General features: G+C 45.9%; 1 protein-coding gene across 1 annotated transcript; it reads left to right on the forward strand.

Moving 5' to 3' along the window:
- Positions 1 to 948: 948 nt before the first annotated feature.
- SEC61A1 (SEC61 translocon subunit alpha 1) lies at positions 949 to 19,933 on the forward strand. The gene is made up of 12 exons (XM_038772418.1): positions 949 to 1,020; positions 2,312 to 2,379; positions 5,563 to 5,628; positions 5,722 to 5,800; positions 6,843 to 6,974; positions 9,948 to 10,057; positions 10,297 to 10,450; positions 14,993 to 15,153; positions 16,193 to 16,390; positions 16,747 to 16,938; positions 17,363 to 17,439; positions 17,877 to 19,933. Exons 1-12 carry the CDS (start codon positions 1,014 to 1,016, stop codon positions 18,061 to 18,063), a joined length of 1,431 nt encoding a protein of 476 aa, XP_038628346.1. The 5' UTR covers positions 949 to 1,013; the 3' UTR covers positions 18,064 to 19,933.
- Positions 19,934 to 21,192: the final 1,259 nt, after the last annotated feature.

Consider the following 21,192-nt stretch of genomic DNA (forward strand, 5'->3'; position numbering starts at 1 on the left):
TTGGGAGTCAGAGGTCGTGGGTTCTAATCCCGCTCCGCCACTGATCAGCTGGGTGACTTTGGGCACGTCACTTGACTTCTCTGGGCCTCAGTTCCCTCATCTGGAAAATGGGGGTGAAGAGCGCTGTACCAAGTGCTTAGCACAGTGCTCTGCACACAGTAAGCGCTCAATAAATACGATTGATTGATTGACTGTGAGCACCTCGTGGGGCAGCCTGAGACCTTGTATCTCCCCCAGCGCTTGGAACAGCGCTCATCATCAATCGTATTTATTGAGCACTTACTGTGTGCAGAGCACTGCACTAAGCGCTTGGGAAGTACAAATTGGCAACATATAGAGAGAGTCCCTGCCCAACAGTGGGCTCACAGTCTAAAAGGGGGAGACAGAGAACAAAACCAAACATACTAACAAAATAAAATAAATAGAATAGATATGTACAAGTAAAATAAATAGAGTAATAACTATGTACAAACATATATACATATATACAGGTGCTGTGGGGAAGGGAAGGAGGTAAGGCGGGGGGGGATGGAGAGAGGGAGGAGGGGGCTCAGTGTGGGAAGGCCTCCTGGAGGAGGTGAGCTCTCAGTAGGGCCTTGAAGGGAGGAAGAGAGCTAGCTTGGCGGATGTGGGCAGAGGGAGCGTTCGATACATAGTAAACGGTCAACAAATGCCATTATTATTAGAAGAAACCACGTCGCAACGGAGCCCTCGCCCGGGTCTTTAAAATGGAAGGGCGAAGGGTTGGGGATCCCAGCATGCAACGCGAACAGGCCCCCCAACCCCATCTCCGCCCACGGCATGCCGGGAGTCGTAGTCGCCCTGTGGCATGCCGGGAGTCGTAGTCGCCCCGAGCGGCTGGCGGAATTGGTGGCTGAAGGGGAGGTCGGAGCGCGTGGCAGGAAGCGGAAAGGCCCCCCTCCCTCCCGGCTCCCCCTCCGCCGCGCCGCGCCGCTACCACTGACGTGTCTTTCCCGGAGCCAGCGGCCGAGGCGCGGACGTCGGCCGCCGCCATGGGGAGTGAGTACCGTGCCCTCCTTCAGGCGCCCGTTTCCTCAGCTCCCGCGGCTCTCCTCGGGGAAGGCGGGGGACGGGCGGGAGGGCGGCCTTTCCCTCAGCTCGGCCAGAGCTTCGGGCCGACGGTTGGATCTGACACGTCATCCTCCCGTTTTCAAGGCCTTTCTATTTGGGCAGCTTCTTTACGCTCCCTGGATGAACCCCAATCCTTTTTTTTTTTTTCCTTAAGAAGAAAGCTTCCTTTCGGCGCCTCATCTCGCATATCTCTCCCCCTCGTCCCCCTCTCCATCCCCCCATCTTACCTCCTTCCCTTCCCCACAGCACCTGTATATACGTATATATGGTTGTACATATTTATTACTCTATTTTACTTGTACATATCTATCCTATTTATTTTATTTTGTTGGTATGTTTGGTTTTGTTCTCTGTCTCCCCCTTTTAGACTGTGAGCCCACTGTTGGGTAGGGACTGTCTCTATATGTTGCCAATTTGTACTTCCCAAGCGCTTAGTCCAGTGCTCTGCACATAGTAAGCGCTCAATAAATACGATTGATGATGATGATGATCTCGAATGAGTCGGGTGGAGGGGTGGGGGAGACTGGGGAGCTTTAATCGGGCCTGAACCGTTCTACATTCGTTCAGTCGTATTTAATCAATCAATCGTATTTACTGAGCGCTTACTGTGTGCAGAGCACTGTACTAAGCTCTTGGGAAGTCCAAGTTGGCAACATCTAGAGACAGTCCCTACCCAACAGTGGGCTCACAGTCTAAAAGGGGGCTTACTGTGTGCGGAGCACTGCGCTAAGCGCTGGGAAAGCACAGTTCGGCAATAGAGCCCACTGTTGGGTAGGGCCTGTCTCTATATGTTGCCAACCTGTACTTCCCAAGCGCTTAATAATAATAATAATAATAATTGGCATTTGTTAAGCACTTACTATGTGCAAAGCACTGTTCTAAGTGCTGGGGAGGATACAGGGTGATCGGGTTGTCCCGCGTGGGGCTCACAGTCTTAAACCCCATTTTACAGATGAGGGAACTGAGGCCCAGAGAAGTTAAGTGACTTGCCCAAGATCACACAGCAGAGATATGGCGGAGTTGGGATTCGAACCCATGACCTCTGACTCCAAAGCCCGTGCTCTTTCCACTGAGCCACGCTGCTTCTCCTGCAGCTTCTCCTGCTGCTTAGTACAGTGCTCTGCACACAGTAAGCGCTCAATAAATACGATTGATTGATTGATAGAGACCATCCCTACCCAACAACGGGCTCACAGTCTACGTTTTTGTTGTCCGGCAGTTAAATTTCTAGAAGTTATCAAGCCCTTCTGCGTCATCCTGCCAGAAATTCAAAAGCCAGAGAGAAAGGTAAGCTATTCATCTTCATATTTCCCTTCCCCACGGCACCTGTATATATGTACATATGTTTGTACATATTTATTACTCTACTTGTACCTGTCTATTCTATTTATTTTGTTAGTGTGTTTGGTTTTGTTCTCTGTCTCCCCCTTCTAGACTGTGAGCCCACTGTTGGGTAGGGACTGTCTCTATATGTTGCCAGCTTGGACTTCCCAAGCGCTTAGTACAGTGCTCTGCACACAGTAAGCGCTCAATAAATACGATTGATTGATTGATTATTCATAGCCCTCCCAAGAGGTCGAGTTGGCCTTAGGTTCCAGGGAAAACCTGGGCCGAGGGTGAAGATTAAAAATGATGAAAATGCTCGTTTGTTTTTCCCTGAAGCAAAGTTTGAAGGGTCGGGCTCCGTCCGTTATAAATTGTGGGGAAATTTCAGTAGAGTTTTCAAGTGTGGCGCTTCAAAAATGCACAAAAGAATTGAAAGCCCCCTCCAGAATGTCGCAATTCAGTTCTAATCCATATTCCTCTGAATTGCAAAAGAGATGAAATCAAAGTAGGGTGGGCTAAGCAAATTGTTTCCGCATCAGAGAATGGTGAATGAAGATCGAGAGTGGAGGTAACCTAAGCACGGTCCTACTCTGCCATCCTATTTTAATAGTAGGAAGAACTGAGGCATTGCTGCCTCTCTGGCATAGAGAGCAGACTTTTCTAAAACTAGCAAAAAAAAAAAAAATGTGAACTTCTAAGTAGATCTCTGGGATCGCAGGCTGAAGTGTGGTAAAGCTCAACTACAATTTTGGCTGTACTTCTCAAAACAGTATTTTTAAAAAAGCAGAATGTTTATTGTCCAACACATACGACTTGTTCAAATAATCATATTACCCTGGTGACTGATTCCTATGTTGTCCTAACTGTAGCCAACTCCATTTTTCAGTAATGCGGGATAATATCAATGACTGAAAATCCTCAGGTCATTTTAATTCATTTTGGGAAACGTTTCTTCCAACTCTGTTGTGTTGTACTCTCCCGAGCCCTTAGTACAGCTCTTTGCGTACAGTCAGTGTCCAATAAATACCACTGATTTAGCCTGTGAGCACTGCTATCATCAGTCCTTGTACCAGAGCAATGCAAAAGAATCACCTGAACAATCTGAGTTTCAACTTATTTCCCCTTCTCACCTTCTGGTGAACATGCAAATGATCAGTGAAGTGGCCAAGAAAAGAGATATGAGGAGAACGGGGGCCTGCATAATCCCCAAACTGGATCATCGGAGTGCCCAATAAGCAAGAACTAACCGCATACTTAATCCTGGGATTTAGGAAAATATTGGTTACTATAATATTTTTGATACTTGTGAAAGTTACTCCTAGTTTCTATGCGAATTCAGCCTGAAATGGTGTTGATTTCATTAGGTCAAGGTCTAATACTGTTGTTATGGTTTTAGTTAAGCACAAGCACTAGGGTAGATACAGTGACCTTGGGCAAGGCACTTTTTACTTCTGTAACCTCACCAGTAAAATAGGGGTTAAGGCTGGGAGTCCCAGGCGGGACAGGGACTGTGTCCGACCTGATTTCAGCGCTTAGAACAGTGCTTGGCACATAGTAAGCGCTTGACAAATACCGTTATTATTATTACCTTGTGCGTACCCCAGCGCTTAAAACAGTGCCTGGCACATAGCACAGACTGAGCCCCCTCCTTCCTCTCCCCCTCCCCATCCCCCCACCTACCTCCTTCCCCTCCCCACAGCACCTGTATATATGTTTGTACGGATTTATTACTCTATTTATTTTGCTTGTACATATTTACATATTCTATTTTATTCTGTTAATATGTTTTGCTTTGTTTTCTGTCTCCCTCTTTCTAGACTGTGAGCCCGCTGTTGGGTAGGGACCGTCTCTATATGTTGCCAACTTGTACTTCCCAAGCGCTTAGTACAGTGTTCTGCACACAGTAAGCGCACGATAAATACGGTTGAATGAATGAGTGAATGAATGAATAAATATTATTATCCACGTTAATCAGGTCAGACACCGTCCCTGTCCCACCTGGGGCTCATGGTTTAAGTGAGGACCGGGAGGCCAGCGGCGGGAACTGGTATTTCCCATTTTACAGTTGGGTAAACTGAGACACAGAGGAAGTGAAGTGATGTGCCCAAGCTCACACAGCAAGCAGTTGGCAGAGCCAGGATTAAAACCCAAGTCCTCTGGCTCCCAGGCCTGAGCTCTTTCCACTAGGTCACACAGCTTCTCTGTTATCTCGATTCCACTATTTTCTGTTATGGGCACGAGAGGAAGGTTCTTCGTACCGTGCCCTTGGTAAGCGTGTCCCATGCTATGCCAGCATATGGGAGTAAAGAGAATTTCCGCATCTGAATAGTTTGTGTCGCTGAAATTATTTAATCTTTTTGGTGTGGGAACAGATACAGAGAGGCAGCATGATAACAGTAGCCGACTCAGAACTCACCCGATACACGGTTCTATTGTAGCTGTATCTGTAAGAGGCGGATCTAGATTTACAAATCCCAAGAGGGTCTGATTGAGCAAACAATACAGGTGATTTGTCGCTGGATCTTTTGGTTCCAGTTTAGCATAGTTGGCTTGTGTCCCCCTTTTGACCGCTGCTACCTGGGCACGCTACTGGTCCAGTACTACAACCTGTATGAGCTCTGGGGATTTTGGGTGTGGGGAAGATGGCTGGAGGATGGAAAAGTCCCAAGATGTATCAGATGGGTATGCTGATATCGTGGTTCCGTGGGCCAGACTTAGAGAGCGAGCTAGTGATACGTGGATCCCCTAATGTACGTCGCAGTCCCACTTGTGTTAGGTTGGCCCTTGGTATTAGGTTGCAATTTTGGCTCCCCCAATTTTTCAGTAGGGGAAAAAAAAAAATCTCATCTGGAGGGGGGAACAAAAAAGATCACTTACCCTCTGCAGATATTAACCCACTTTCGATGGGAATTGTGAGGTAATAAACAGAAATGCATTCTAAAATAGATGTAGAGGTGTGAAATAAACTTGTCACATTAACTCTTTCAGTGGGGTGATTTGTGATAAGTTTACTAAAGTCTAGGATGATGATGAACCTGACAGTTGAAACGACTGATCTAGGATATTTCTTTGAAAGGAGGATTGTTGCAGTGCCAGCTTAATCTCAACCATGCTTTAACTCCATGTCATTCTCTTTTGGTTCAGATTCAGTTTAAGGAGAAAGTGCTATGGACTGCTATCACACTCTTCATCTTCTTAGTGTGCTGCCAGGTAAGTGATCAAAACTAGTTAAACTCTTCGTTTAAGAGAAAACAATAGGAGTTAGACAATATTATATAATTCCTTTTTTTTTTTTCTTTCCAGATTCCTCTCTTTGGTATCATGTCATCAGACTCAGCTGATCCTTTCTATTGGATGAGAGTGATTCTTGCCTCAAACAGAGGTATTGAACCAATTTGGTGGGGGGGTTTGGGTGTGGAGCAGAATTATCTCCTATCTAATTCAACTAAATCCCAGGTTTGGGCTTTATATGTGGTTCAGACCACTAACAGACAAGGAGTGAACAGTGATTGGAGCAGAAATACTCTCCATTGAGTTAACTTGCCAGATCTCCAGGGCCAACCCCTAAGCATTAAAAATCACGTTTGGGGAATGTGTGTGCACAGTTTTTCATGACAAGGTGCATATCAAAGGTCCAAAATACACAGAACAAAAGCAATGTGCCTTAAATATATTCTCAGAAGTGGCAAAATTTTTACCTTTGCCTCAAACGTATTTTGATAAGATAGCCTATAACAAGAGAGTGAGTAATTTCTTAGCTACATCTTTTTCTTATCTCTAGGTTATGCATACAACCCTAAAATCTATGGTGATTTATGTAATCTCTCTCCAATTACCGGCTTGGGTTATTTTGTGTGCTAATGTTGATATTGTATTGGATTAACTTTTTCTTAAATTCCTCTGAGTATCAGTGGTACAGTTTTTAGCACAATGGAAAGTAGAGATGTATTCATAACTGTTATATATTTCTATAGTTGCCCATTCCCATTCTCAGAAAGTATTTGAATGTTATCCTTTTAATAATGAATGAAGAGGTGAGCCTTTCTTATCTCAACAAAACCAGCATGAATCTGTTATGGTGAATTTAAATGAAACAATCTGCCTGGAGACCATGTAATTCTCTAACAGAATGAGACATTGTCTGGCAAGCTGACCAGAATGAATCAAATTAAACTTCACAGTATTCAAGAGTATTTTTCTCTGTTTCAGGTAGTGGTACTCATGCGTTTCCAAACCCCACTCATAATGTGTGTGTCGGGGTGGGGGGGCGGGTGTGTGAGATATGTGCCTCCCCCCCCCACCCCGAGGTAGAAGTGGGGAGAAAATCCACTTTCACCAGCCCAGAGCTCCCTGAAAATGGTGGCTATAATAGATGGCTTATTAACTGATAACAAAAATGTTTCATCTTGTCTTCTTTCTCCCAGGGACACTAATGGAACTGGGCATTTCACCCATTGTTACCTCTGGCCTGATCATGCAGCTGCTGGCTGGGGCAAAGATAATTGAAGTTGGCGACACCCCAAAAGATCGTGCTCTCTTTAATGGAGCGCAGAAGTGTAAGTGAGGGAAAATGTTCCCAAATGAACAGTAGAAATACAACTTCCCAGGATAAAACTGGGGGATCAGAACTTGACAGGAAACGGGTCGGAGGATTAATTGCGGTGGTTGCTGTACCCCAGCACGTGCTAAATGCTGGGGTAGATACAAGATAATCAGGTCCCACGTGGGGCTCACAAAGTAGGAGGGAGAATTTTTTTTTTTAATTCCAGCGCTTGAACGTTAGATCACTCAGCATTTAGGAAGTTGGGAGATGTCTGTGGTGGGAACAAGTTAGACTAGTAAAAGAGGTCCTGTGATTCAAAAAATTGGCAGCCCTCAATCTGTGTTGATTTAATATTTGATAGCCGCTCATTTTTTATTGGTACTCGTGCTCATCGATAGTTGATGGTAATACTGAAGACCAGTAGCTTATTATGTAACCTGACTCGGTAGTATATTGCAGCTAAAATGCAGTTTGGCTATAAATCGTACACATTGAAATGGCTGCTTCACATCTTTCAGCCGTGTCCTATCTCTTCCCTCAAGAGGGCAGTGTTGGGAGGACCTAAAACTGGAGCAAATTTAAAATAGAAACAAGTGTGTAGTATTTGATGTGATATTTTTCGCCCAGGCAATACACAAATTTATATCAACTGGCTCCCGAAAACTGAGCCTTAACTTGAAATACTTTGGAACCAATTTTCTCGTGGCGGGATTAGTTCCATAACCAAGGTCAGACACGATTCTGAGTAATTTGGGTTAAAATAGGGTACACGTAGCTACGTTAAATGTACCTTGGCTCAGAGAGGTTCCACCGTAGGAAAGCTGACTTCTGCTTCATTAGAAGGGTTGACCCTCCCTGGTGATTCCATCTGGTGATCAGATAACCCTCCCTTCCCTGCTCCCCTGATCTGTGGTGCCCCAGCTGATGCAGCTTGTCCTATTCCTGTAACTGAAGTGGTCCCGGTGAAGGGAGGGAGCTGGAGCTGAAGGAGGTATCAGCCCGGCCATGAAATGTGCCCTATTAAAAAAAAAAAAAATCAAAAAGCAGTGCCAATCAGTCATATTTGTTGAGTTTTGTTTGTTTGTTTTAGACTGTGAGCCCACTGTTGGGTAGGGACTGTCTCTATATGTTGCCAACTTGTACTTCCCAAGCGCTTAGTACAGTGCTCTGCACACAGTAAGCGCTCAATAAATACGATTGATTGATTGAGCATTTACTGTGTGCAGAGCACTGTATTATTTGCTTGGGAAAGTACAATATAACAGAGGTGGTAGACCCGGTCCCTGCTCACAACGAGCCTACCAGTCACGTAGGGAGATGGAGGGAAGCAAGATGCAAATTTTGGAAGGAGGGACAGGAGAGTGTTCAAGGAGGGGCAGGAGGATGGAGTGGATGATGCTGGGATGTGGGGTTCGAGGGGGATGAGTGGGACAGAAGTACCGGATCACCAGTTATCAGGGAAGGTCGTTGTGTCTGTCTTGGCTCCAATGAAGTACTCTACTGTAGGCAGTAAACAGAACTTGTGTCATAAAGGAGGCTAGTGTTGTAAAGTCAAGCCGATAAATGGTAATGATGAAATGGCGAGGGGAGACTAAGAAAGGTCTTCATTGTCATTCATCACCACATAGAACCTAATATTATACCAGAGTAAGTCTACAACAAAGGCAAGAAGTTCCATGGTTTCGGCAATGGACACGTACCAAAGATACAAAAAACGAGGAGATGGGCTTCAAAAAGGAAAGCATCTGTTAAACCAACGTAGCATTGATGCAGCAAATAAAGAAATATGAAAAGTAACAAAGTTGGTAATGGGAACTTTTCCCGTGACCAACCAACAAGTTTGTGAATTGGAATTTGGATGCATATTTTTAGCCAGTGGAACCATGACCTTGCTGATAGAGTGAGGCCTAGTTAGTGGATAGAATACGGGCCTGAGAGTCAGAAGGATCTGGGTTCTAATCCCTGCTCTGCCACTTGCCTGCTGTGTGACCTTGGGCAAGTCACTTCACTTCTCTAGGCCTCAGTTACCTCATCTGTAAAATGGGGATTAAGACTATGAGCCCCACATGGGACAGGTAGTGTGTCCCACCTGATTAGCTTGTATCTACCCCAGTGCTTAGAACAGTGCTTTTCACATAGTAAGAGCTTAACAAATACCATCATTATTATTGTTATCCCGCTCTGGGCTTGGCATGGAGTTGGACCCAACCCTGTAGCTCTTCTGATCTGGGCCTGCCTTTTGGACCAGAAGCAGCATGGCCTAGTGGAACAAGTATGGGCCTGGGAATCAGAGGACCTGTGTTCTAATCCTGGTTCTGCTTCTTGCCTGCTGTGACCTTGGGCAAGTCCCACCTTCTCTGTGCTTGTTTCCTCATCTGTAGAATGGAAGTTCCATACCTGCTCTCCCTCTTACTTAGACTTTGAGCCCCATGTGGGACAGGGACTGTGTCCAACGTGATTAACTTGTATCTGCTGTAGCAGTTGGAACAGTGTTTAATGCACGGTAAGTGCTTAACAAATGCCATTATCCAGAAAATCATCGGATGATGGGATGTGGCATGGGGACCTAAATTGGTGGCCCCTTCGGGTCCAGCCCACATTCTTCTAACTTGCCCCCCAGGATTAAGCCAGTGCTAACCCAGTGTCTGTGGGGTGGTGGGAGGGGAGGCATCCTTTCTATTGCAGAGTTAGACTTCCCGTCCGCCTTCTCTCTTCCCACCAAATCCAGAAGATAAAAGGGTCACGGTAACTGCTGTTCACCCTCCACAAAACCCACCTTTGCTAGACAGTTACTTGTTCTTTTCCCCTCCCCCACCCCAGCCCACTGACTACCCGAGTTCAGTTCCCTTTTGAATAGTAAAAGTGAATATAGGAAGTATGAATTCCTTTTGTGAGATGGCATAAAGATAGGCTTGTACTACTGCACACTCAACTTTCCTGTGCCACGCTCATAATCTCCATGGTCCTATATTGTTTTCTTTTGCAGTGTTCGGCATGATCATCACGATTGGCCAATCTATTGTGTATGTAATGACGGGAATGTATGGCGACCCTTCTGAAATGGGGGCTGGGATCTGTCTGCTTATCACCATTCAGGTAATTAGTAGATTTCCCCCACACACATACTTTCCTCACCTTTCCTCCTCCTCCTCAAGAAACCGTCGTCCAGATCTCATAGAAGGCAAAGGCGAGGACCACGGATTAGCCCCCCCCCCGGAGACGCGGGGAGGGAAATTGAACTACAGGACTGTCAACCACCAGAGAGCAAGTGAAGCCTATGGTCCATGCCCCTAGATAATCCATCCCTGATTTTTGTTCATAATTTGCCCCTGCAGCTTTTTGTTGCTGGACTGATCGTCCTTCTTCTGGATGAGCTCCTGCAAAAAGGGTATGGCCTGGGCTCTGGAATCTCTCTCTTCATTGCCACCAACATCTGTGAAACCATTGTGTGGAAGGCATTCAGTCCCACGACAGTCAACACTGGCAGAGGTAAGAACCTTGGCACTGCGCTTGAATTCTGAATGGCTTTGGTGGGTATTCTAAGTCTCCATTTCACCGCTTCCAAGTACTCTGCCCAGAGTACAAGAAGAGAGTTGAAGTACAGGGCTTTTCAGATATTACCAGCCACCAGAAAAAAGTACCATTGAAAGACGTAGGTAGTTGTGGACATTTGGGTAATGCTAATTCCACCTCAACTTTGTAAAAATTGCAAACTATGGCTAGCCAGGAAACTTAAGGCCCTGTCCTGTAGGGAGGGGAGTCCCTGGTGCGGTCATCGACAGTCAGTTTAGTTAGCTAAGGAGAAGCATTGCTCGTCTCTAGAGGAAGCGTAAGACCGTGTGTAATGCCATTATATTGGACCTGCCAACAGTCCATCTAGCCCAGGGTCTCCTCTCCAGGAGTGGTTGCCCTCCTCGCATCTGTCCTCTAATATCCCTAACTTTCCCTCTAGTAACCCATTATGCACTTCTCATCTGTGAATTTATTCAAACTCCCTTCAAGCCTTCGGATATGTTTTGGCCTGCGTCACCTGATGGAGTAGCAAATTCCATACGCTTACTCTCCCAAATGCTTAGTGCAGTGCTCAGCACAGACTAAGCCCTCAATGAGTACCATTAATCTGCCTACCACCAGCTGGGGGAACCTACCATGTTTGGATATGTGTCTCCTCCTGCTGCTGGGGAATTGGCAAGCAATTCTTCATTTGCCTTGTCCACAGCTTTTATGGTTGTGTAGACTTTGATCACATCCACTCTCAGCCCAAGTCTTTCCAGACTGAAGAGCCCTAAGTTTCACTTGGTTGCCCTCCTCCTCTGTCCAGCTTTGAGAGATCCTTCCTAAGGGGCAGCGACCAGAATGGCACGCAGTATTTCAAATGCAAGCGTACCTTGGAGGGAGTAGGTGGTGGCAAAACCATGCCTTTTGAGGGCTTTGTTTTCCGTCCCCTTCTTGATAATGCTCAGCATTTGCTTGATCTCTTGGAGGTGCTACTGATCATTTGACTGATTTAAAAGAACAGTCAACAGTTCCTCCTAAGTCATGACTAAGAGCTCAGAGCCCATCATCTCTTGATTGTAATTTGGATTGGTTGTCCCCATGGATTGGTTGTCCCCAGATCTCACTTTTCCCGTTGTTTTTGCCAAAAAGTGGGAATGCTCCCCTGACCCGTACTAAGTCCATCTGAATATCACACTCAGTGGTAGCTTATGAACTGGCAGTGGGCACAGTGGTGTTTACTTCCGTCGAGGTCTCAGGGAGAGTCTACTCTGTGACCACAGACTGCCCCCGTTCTTCCCGCCGGCCGTCTAGCAACGCGTGCTGCTGGGCACGGGGAGGACCCGGCTAAAGCGTGTGGATGTCTCAGCGCAAACTGTCACCCCTGTTGCAAAAGCAACTCGAATGTGTGTCCTGTTGGCTGGGGGCCATTCCCCTGTTAACCATGGGTGTCCGAGCAGTGCTCATCCCAGTTTGCAAGGGACCAGAAAAGGTGCACTAACTCCCGCGCTTCCCGAGCGCGGTGAACAGATATACAAGAGCTCCTCTCTCAGAGCCAGACACGTGGATTAAAATGTCGCCGTCACAACGTCCGCTTGGAAGCAAAGCACTAGCCCTGCTGGGACTGATCCTGGACCTGCCCACAGGAAAGCTCAGCAACCTAGTGTTTTTTCGGCCCACTCGCTCCCTCAGCTTTATGGGGCTCCCTGCAGTTTATTGCCCGTCTGCGTGGTATTTCACCACCCAGGAGAGTTTAGTGGCATCCCAGGCTTAACGAGTTTGTGCACATTCCCTCATCTAAATAATTGAATGTGGCCGTTCAACAAATGCGAGTGGTGATGATGATGTTAACCAAAATTGGTTGTAACACTGATCCTTTGGGTACGCCACTACTTACATCTCCATTCTGAAAAGTGGCTGTCTTATCCCTACTTTGTGCTTCTTATCTTCTACCCTCCCATCCTATGACTATTCAGTTTTTTTTCCACACTTTGGATGTGAAGCCTTGAAAAAATCTAAATACAGTTGGTTCTCTGATAATGTGGGGGGTGAAGTCCTTGACAGACAATGTTGGGCACACCCATCTGTCAAAACTATGTGTGTGTCTGCACCTTTTCTGTAAAAAAAAAAAAAAAAAAAAAAATTGTGTGTGCATGCCATAGCATCTTGTTCCCATCACACATACACACCCAGACAGATGCACGTTATCAGATGAACACTTCTTAATTTTGCATCAGCGTTCTATCCAAAACATGCATTGGGGGGAACTAACTGTGCAGTAATGTCTGCGCTCCCCTCTTTCCAAATCCTTTTGCCTTTAATGTAAGCCTGAGTGAAGTCAATTGGTTCAAAGAACTCACTGATCCCTAACTTGATTATAGAGTGTATTAATTTGCTGTGAACAGAAGTAAGACTCCTCCCTAGTGCATAATTACCAGGATCACCTCTGGAGCAGTTTTTATAAATGAGGAGTCAATTTGGCTATCTGCCAGAGTTCCTGTACAGGGGCTGCTTGTAATGATCGATGACACTTTTGGCAGAGTTCTGCATCCGTCCTTTAGGATTCTAGAGGATGCCACCTGGTTCCTGTGATTTGCTTACAACTAAGTATACCACTTTGACCAAAAGCATCCGGTGTGCTCATCACAGATATGGTCCAATTCCCTGACCTGTCTGCTATAAAAAAAAAAAAAAGCTATTTGGGTGTGGACATCTCTCATTAAGCACCAGACTAAAGAAGTTCATCGTGCCTCTTTGGTTTGCCCTTTCCCATCCCTAAAAGGCACCTTTCAGGATCATCAAGTGGCCCTATTGTTTCGTCAGCTGGCTTCCTGCTTCTGATATATTTGAAGACTCATCTGAGATTAGCTTGGGTCCGAGACAAAGTAGAGAAACCAGAACTAAAAAGGACCTTGTGGTTTGAGAAGCAGTAGTGACTAAATGGCATTGAATCATGCGGGAGTGTGCATTTTCTTTCCCGCAGAGGCCTTGTGTTTCTATAGTCTCAAAATTGATAGGCCATTGAATTGGGCCTATCGATTTTCGCACTGAGGGGAAAATGCCAAAATTGCCTTAGTTTTCTCATGCTGCCCAATTTGTCTATGACCCAAAAAAGAGCAGTGTGTGCATTAGTCATCAGAAGTATTTAAAGCATCCACTCTGGGCAGAGCACTACCAGGCACCAAAAGAGAATAAGTGAGAATCCCTGCCCCAGAGGAGCTCCACCAAGGGAGGTGGGACAAATGCAGTGCACTTCTGGGCAGGGAACGAGTTGAATTGTACTCTCCCGAACGCTTAGAACAATGTTCTGCACCTAGTAAGCGCTTGATAAATGCCATTGATTGATTTAGGTCTAATTTTATGTTTGTGTAAATGCCAGGGGCCTAGCTCTTGGAAATACAAGAGGCAAGAATATATGCATAGGAGATTTGTAGTGACAGTGGGTAACTAGAGTGAATGGTATTAATCTGAGACCAATTGGTAATAATAATATCAAGCACTATGTGCCAAGCAGTGTGCTAAACACTGGGCTGGATGCAAGATCATCAGTTTGGACACGTTCCCTGTCTCTCATGGGGATCGTGGCCTAAGAGGTGGGGAAAGCAGGTGTTATTCACATTTTGTGAATGAGGAAACTAAGTCTCAGATAAGTGACTTGCTCAAGCTCACTCAACAGGCAAGTGACAGAAGTGAGACTAAAAGCCAGGTTTCTTGACTCCCAGTCCTGTGCTCTTTTCCCCTAGGCCTCGTTGCCTCTTTCACGAAGTGATTTTTGAAGGTTTGGAGGAGAGACAGCTTTTAGCCAAGTTAAGAGAAGTCAGTCAATCGTATTTACCGAGCACTTGCTGTGTTCAGAGCACTGTACTAAGCGCTTGAGAGGGTACAATATAACAACAGACACACTCCCTGCCCACAATCATTCAAGGTGGGGCAAATGCAGTGATTCCGGTGAAAGAGTAGCTTCTTCAGTGGGTAGCCTGTTGGAAGGAGAGGCTGAGGCCCCAAGGAGGCTCCCGAAGTAATTCAGACATGAGGTGATGAGTTAGGACTTTGGCAGCAGGAGCAGAAGGCAGAGCGAATCCATGAGATGTTATGAAGGAAAAATCAAGAGGATTCGGTGGTGGATGCCTTATCTTGATTTGTCCTAACCCGAAGGGGGATTGAATTTCAGTTGAATCCCTTGGATCAGGTCTGCATTCTACTTTTCTGAGCACAGCCTATACTTTGGGGGGATGAGCTGCCATCATTAGCTCTTCCACTGTGGGACCAGTACTCTGTTCTAGATGTTCTCCGTCTCCAGCTGCACTTCTTGTCAGTGGCTTAGGTTTTTCTGGTCAGTTTATGAAATAACTGGTCTGCGTGGAATTCAGGCCAAAACGGCATTCCTTCCTCCTGAGGCAAGAACCGATAGTCTGGGCAACTTAAAATTTCCATTCCTTCTGCAGAAGATTTGAAGAAGTCCAGAATACGTTTTTTTTTTCTTTTTTTTTTTTTTTAACTGGAAAGATGTGAATTAAACTACTCCTTCTCTTTAAGGCATGGAATTTGAAGGAGCCATCATTGCTCTGTTCCATCTGCTGGCTACTCGTACCGATAAGGTCCGCGCCCTCCGTGAGGCTTTCTATCGCCAAAACCTCCCCAACCTCATGAACCTGATTGCCACCATCTTTGTCTTTGCAGTTGTCATTTATTTCCAGGTCAGTCCAAATCCCAATATCCAGGGTTTCATTTGCTATCAGACTTGTTGAAGTGATCTGCAGTCCATTTTCATGCAACAGGAGCTCTTAGATCTTCTCTGAATGCTTAATTAATCTTGTTCCCTTGACTGGTCCGAGTGACACTTCTTTACCCGATCAGAAAGACTAGGGTTGCTCCAGAAACAAGTGCACGTTTCCCTTGCCTTTTTTTTTTTCCCCTGAGATGGGTATTCCAGTCTTTACATTGTGGTCCATATCCAAAAAAGCCCAATTTACCTTCCAGATGTTCACAAGTGCTTCCTATTGAATCATTAGTAACTGTTGGGGGTAAGCAAGGGCAGAACTACTTTCCAAATTAAGTCTAAAAGTTTTCTCAGGTAGGATCCCGGTATGCTAGAAACCTCACCCTAAAACATTGCACAAGTCCTCATCTAATTAGAAAATTCATGTGGCTCACGAAAAGCTTGAGCCTTTTTGCAGTCTCTAAAGAGCAGTTGCGAATATGTGGCCTAAAGACTGACACTTTCCAGTGTCTTTGGCAGAAAACACCTTCACCTTGAAAGAGGCCGCTTTCGACGCCCCTGCCTTCCAAACCACAATGCTGTATAATAGCCGCCAGATGTATGTCCGGGTCCTAGGCACTCGCCTTTATTCTGATAGTATTTTTAGACTTTAAACAGTCCTATATTTAATCTCTTTAAGGGTCCATGAAGTGGAAAGCGAAGAGGCTGAAAAGTCACTTGGTGGGAAAGCATTTAGCATTCACCTTCCTCCCTTCCCACCCTTCTCCCCGAAGCAGTCAGTGGTGAAGGCCATTAGAGAGTAGCGTTCACCTGGGTCTGGGTGGCCTCTAAGTGCTGAAGAGCTTTCACAGAAGATTGAGCCAGGGCCTATGGCTATTGTTTTCACCATGTGTGTGATTGCTGGCGAGGGGGCCTTTGGGATTATTGCTGTGTGGCTTTACAAGAACCGCATGTGCTCTGTGGTGGTACCGAGGGGCCAAGAGGAATAATAATGAGGGACTGTTTTGATTTCTCAGGGTTTCAGAGTGGATCTGCCTATCAAGTCGGCCCGTTACAGGGGTCAGTACAACACCTATCCCATCAAGCTTTTCTACACCTCCAACATTCCCATCATCCTTCAGTCTGCCCTGGTGTCTAATCTGTACGTCATCTCCCAGATGCTCTCTGCTCGTTTCAGTGGCAATTTATTGGTTAGCCTTCTGGGCACCTGGTCTGTAAGTATCTGTCTGTTGGACTTAATATTTTCTGCTTGTTCTGAACAGTGTGGCGATTGCTGCACTCTTTAGGTATTTTGTTTTTTTCAAGAGTGTAAACAGATGAGTTACGAATTGTGTGGCCAAATATATTGGCTTTTGTCTTATCAGCAGGAGGTGTGCTTTTTTTGTTTGTTTTTTGGTTTGGGGGGGGGGGGGTGTTTTCGGTTTTTCTTTGTTTTTTGTGTCCCATTTTTCTCCCACCCTGAAACCCACCAGTGCAAAACTTCGAGAGTATCTATCCTAAATGGTTTCCTGCTTAAATTTTGATGAATTACCATGTGGGTTTGGTTTTTTTTCCAAATTGTCATCTCCAGGATACTTCCTCAGGAGGACCTGCTCGTGCTTATCCAGTCGGTGGGCTTTGCTATTACCTGTCCCCTCCTGAGTCTTTTGGATCAGTGTTAGAAGATCCTGTCCATGCAGTCGTGTACATAGTGTTCATGCTCGGTTCATGTGCCTTCTTTTCCAAGACCTGGATTGAAGTTTCTGGCTCCTCTGCTAAAGATGTAAGTAAATAAATCCAATCCCGAAAGGGAAATTCAATATTAAAGCATTTGTATTGGGAGGCAGGCAGTATCCACAAGGTACTAAGTAACTATCCTGAGGGTACCAAGAGTGTAAATCAGTTTTGCTTCAGAGTAGGAAACCAGAACATGAATGAATACTAGGAATTCTTTCTTCCAAGCATCTCAGATATTCTAGAGTCACATGGGAGTTATTCAGACTTTCAGATGGGTAAACCAAGGCTAAGTTCTGTGCCTAGCCCAATGCCACAGGGTAAATTAAGAAGTGGCTGCTTGGGTCGGAGATGAGCTGGTGATTTTTCTAAGACTTTATATACTTCATGGAAGTACTAAATATTACTTGGTAAAACTTTCCTTTTTTTTTTTTCCTTGATCTCTGCTTCTGTTGGATGTGTGTGGCATCTAGGTTGCTAAGCAGCTAAAGGAACAGCAAATGGTGATGAGAGGTCACAGAGAAACTTCCATGGTGCATGAACTCAATAGGTGAGTAGCCATCGGTGGCCATAGCTGTGGATTTCTCCCCAAATGCAAAACCCAAAAAGTGGCCACATCTTAATCCTCCTAGGATAAAAATCTTCCCACATCTTCACTCTTTCGATGTTCTTTCCTTTGGGCTCGGTGCCTAGGGGCTAGTCTTTCCATGTATAGCAATTCTTCATGACCATCAACCACCCTATCGACCCTCCTTGGTCTCTGGGGTGCTTCGAAACTTGGAAAGGTGTTCCTGTGCTGGGCCATCCCTGCGACTTCCAGGATGGAAAGCAGCTCACGCACCCGGCTGTGAGTTAATGATCCAAAGAGAGGAAGGTTTTGGGAAGACTGCGCGAAACCTGGAGTAGCTGAAGATGGGTGGGAGAGAGTAGCAACAGAAATTTGGAGGTGGTTTTGATTCGAGTTTTCCCCTTGACCTGTTTCCCCAGGTACATTCCCACCGCTGCTGCGTTCGGCGGGCTGTGCATCGGTGCCCTCTCGGTCCTGGCGGACTTCCTCGGCGCCATTGGGTCTGGAACTGGAATCTTGCTTGCCGTCACCATCATTTACCAATACTTTGAAATTTTTGTAAAGGAACAGAGTGAAGTTGGCAGCATGGGGGCTCTTCTGTTCTAAACCTGTCTCATGGACCCAGCAGTAAAGAAGGTGTTCTAAAACTGCTCAGGAGGGGGGTGGGGGTGGGGATAACCAAACCTCTGTAAGAAGCTCTTATTGGAGGGAAGTCTTCATGGCATAAGAACTTAAGTTTAATATGTGCAAGTGGCATAACCTTTCAGTCTACCTTTTTTTTTTTTAGTATGTGTGCATTTTATAGAAGTGCTGGAAAATGTTCAAAATCCTCGTGAAGATTTATTTTTATCTTGCCGTAAACAAAAATGACCGTCCAAATTGGGGTTTGCTCAGTTGACTTATCTGAAGGGATGAAAAGGGTCCATTTGGTAAGGAGAGAGTTCCTATCTTCTCTCTCATACCTGTGTTTGCAGCTAGTTGTATTTCAGTAGTGCTAGCTGTAGCTGGAATTCTCCAGCAACCAAAGGGTTCTGTGATTCTGGTTGTAAGCACACCCAGCGTTCAGCTGGGGTTGGGTGGGGGCCGCAGGAGGTGTCTGGGTCCTGGCAGGGGTGGGGAAAGGGTTTGAAACTTTTGAAGACAAGTCTCTCCTTCCAAACTATTGTTGAATTTTTTTGATTATTTCTCCGTGGTAATTACTGAGCACTTAATATGTTCAGAATGCTGTACTAAACACTTGGGAGAGTACAGTACAATCATCAGTCTCCCCACAGCAGCCTTGCTTCCTCCAGGGTAAGAAAACTAGTGAGCCTGAGACAGAGTGAAAAATTGAAAACAGTGGCTGTCCTCATTAGCTTCGTTAATTAAGCTTTGAGGACCAAAATAGTAGAAATGTCACGTCATTGCTTCCTAAAAGCTGTCATTTGTGTCTTTTGAGGAAAGTCAAGGTTATTTAGCTTTCAAAAGTCGATCATTTTTGAGTAGATGGTCTGTCTTTGACGACTCTCGGAGATGGGTTGCTCTAAAACAAGATTTGGCAAGGTATGGCTAATGGGCCGTACTTGGGCTGGCCCTGCGCCAGTGGCTTCCTCCCCCACCAGCTCCGCCTTCCTTCTGTTCTAGTCGTGGGGGCAGATAACAACCTCCCAGCACACTGAGACTTAAGTCCTAAGACCCGTAACTTGTGGGAGTTACTTACTGTTCCTGAGACCGGGTTGGAGGCAGGAAAGAGCTGCCCTACTGGGCAGGTGGACCTGTGCCACCACAATTTGTCAGCACCGTTGGCCCAGGGAAGACTTGCCAAGATTGCAAAACGATCGCCCACCTCTTTTCCAGAATCACCCGCCTAGCTCGAGTTGCACCCAATCAGTCAGTCACTAGTATTTATTGAGTGCCTGCTGTGTGCAGAACACTGTACTACATGTGTGGAAAAATTCAGTAGAGTTAGAAGACATGATCCTTGACTTCAACAACCCTCTCCATATCTGGTCTAAGCCTTCTGGTTTTGTGTGAGTTTTTTTCCCCCTCCCCTTTGGTAGAATTTGCTCTGCAACAAAATCATGTGACTCACTGCCCACTTCCCTTTGGTCAATCCAGTAGTATTTATTGAGCACCTACTGTGGGCAAAACACTGTACTAAGCACTTGGGAGAGTACAGTAGAAGTACTGGACATGATCTCTGCCCTCCAGGCGCTCACAATCTCGCAGGGAGGACAGGAAGACCGTGAAATGGAGAGAATGAGTTGTGAAGGGAAGGTCCTGTGGTTTTCAAAGCCAGTCAGTTCAACCAGATTGAGGGCCCAAGATGGTTCCAAAGGCATACTGAAAAATCCCCCAGTTTCTAGTTTTATGACTTCTTTTGTGGTGGTTGTTGTGCATAGGACCAAACATGTGCAGTGTGTGTTAGGTTGCCCATGAATCTGCTTCTGTCACAAATCAGTATTGTTCAATAAAGTCATTCGGAACAGTGAAATCGGGATTTTTGATGTCTGTCTGCACTTTTCACATTGCGTCAAAGTTATAGACTAAACCTTGAGGGAATGTCAAAAAGTCTGGCTCCTTTGACCTAGAGGAGAGGGATTTAGGGCCGAATTTCAAGGCAGGATGCTAACGGGGAGAGGATGATGACGATGGTATTTGTTAAGCGCTTACTATGTGCAAAGCACTGTTCTAAGTGCTGGGGAGGTTACAAGGTGATCAGGTTGTTCCATGGGGGGCTCAGAGCTTTAATCCCCATTTTACGATGAGGTAACTGAGGCACAGAGAAAGTGAAGTGACTTGCCCAAAGTCACACAGCTGACAGTTGGCGGAGCCAGGATTTGAACGCATGACCTCTATCAGAAGGGATAATGAAAGTCACGTGATTGCTGAGAGCCAGGGAACTGGGGTGGTTCAGTCAGCCCTTATGGATTGAGGGCAGGAGAGTTCAATTGAGAGGATGCCTGATTGCCGGGGAGGGTGGGGGGGAGATGATGACGGGAATGTTAATCCAAATTATCTGGACATCAAGTGATCAGTGGTGTTTTTTGAGCATTCAGTGTATGCAGAACACCGTATTAAGCACCTGGTAGAGTGTGATAGAGTAAGTAGCCCTTAAAGATCTTAATCTAGGGGAGCTATGAGGACATAGGGTGACCCCCGCCCCCAGTCACCACCTGAATAATTCGAATTGGGTGGGTAATTTGGACCTTTTTTCACGCGCTAATAAGAGTCACGTTGTCTCTGCTCACAGAGGGCGTTATTGGCTGCATATACCAAATCGGTGAGAGGGGGATCGCTGAAGCCCGCTGTTGGGTAGGGACCGTCTCTATATGTTGCCAACTTGTTCTTCCCAAGCGTTTAGTACAGTGCTCTGCACACAGTAAGCGCTCAATAAATACGATTGAATGAATGAACGAAGACCAGATCTTTCTTAAATTTCGGATTTTATGGCTGCCATCTGTTCCCTGAAGGGCTCCGACTTGCTTCCTCCCTCCCACCTTTTCTGCCTCTCTTCTCTCTCTTTCCCTCCACCGGTAAATGCCAGGTGGATGCTAAACTGCGGCCGAACCTTGTGCAGGCCTGCTTCTCCTGGAGAGTGTGGTCCTGGTACGCTGGAAGAGCTGTTCTTTTAGGACCACCCCCGTGGTGCACGTAACGTATTTCTGCAACCTGCCGGTGGCCTAGGTTCTTCTCCCACCCATCAGTCGATGGGATTTGAGTGCTTACCGTGAGCAGGAGTACGCAGTACTCTTG

Source organism: Tachyglossus aculeatus, chromosome X1 (genome assembly GCF_015852505.1).
Source record: "Tachyglossus aculeatus isolate mTacAcu1 chromosome X1, mTacAcu1.pri, whole genome shotgun sequence".
NCBI classification, from domain to species: domain Eukaryota; kingdom Metazoa; phylum Chordata; class Mammalia; order Monotremata; family Tachyglossidae; genus Tachyglossus; species Tachyglossus aculeatus.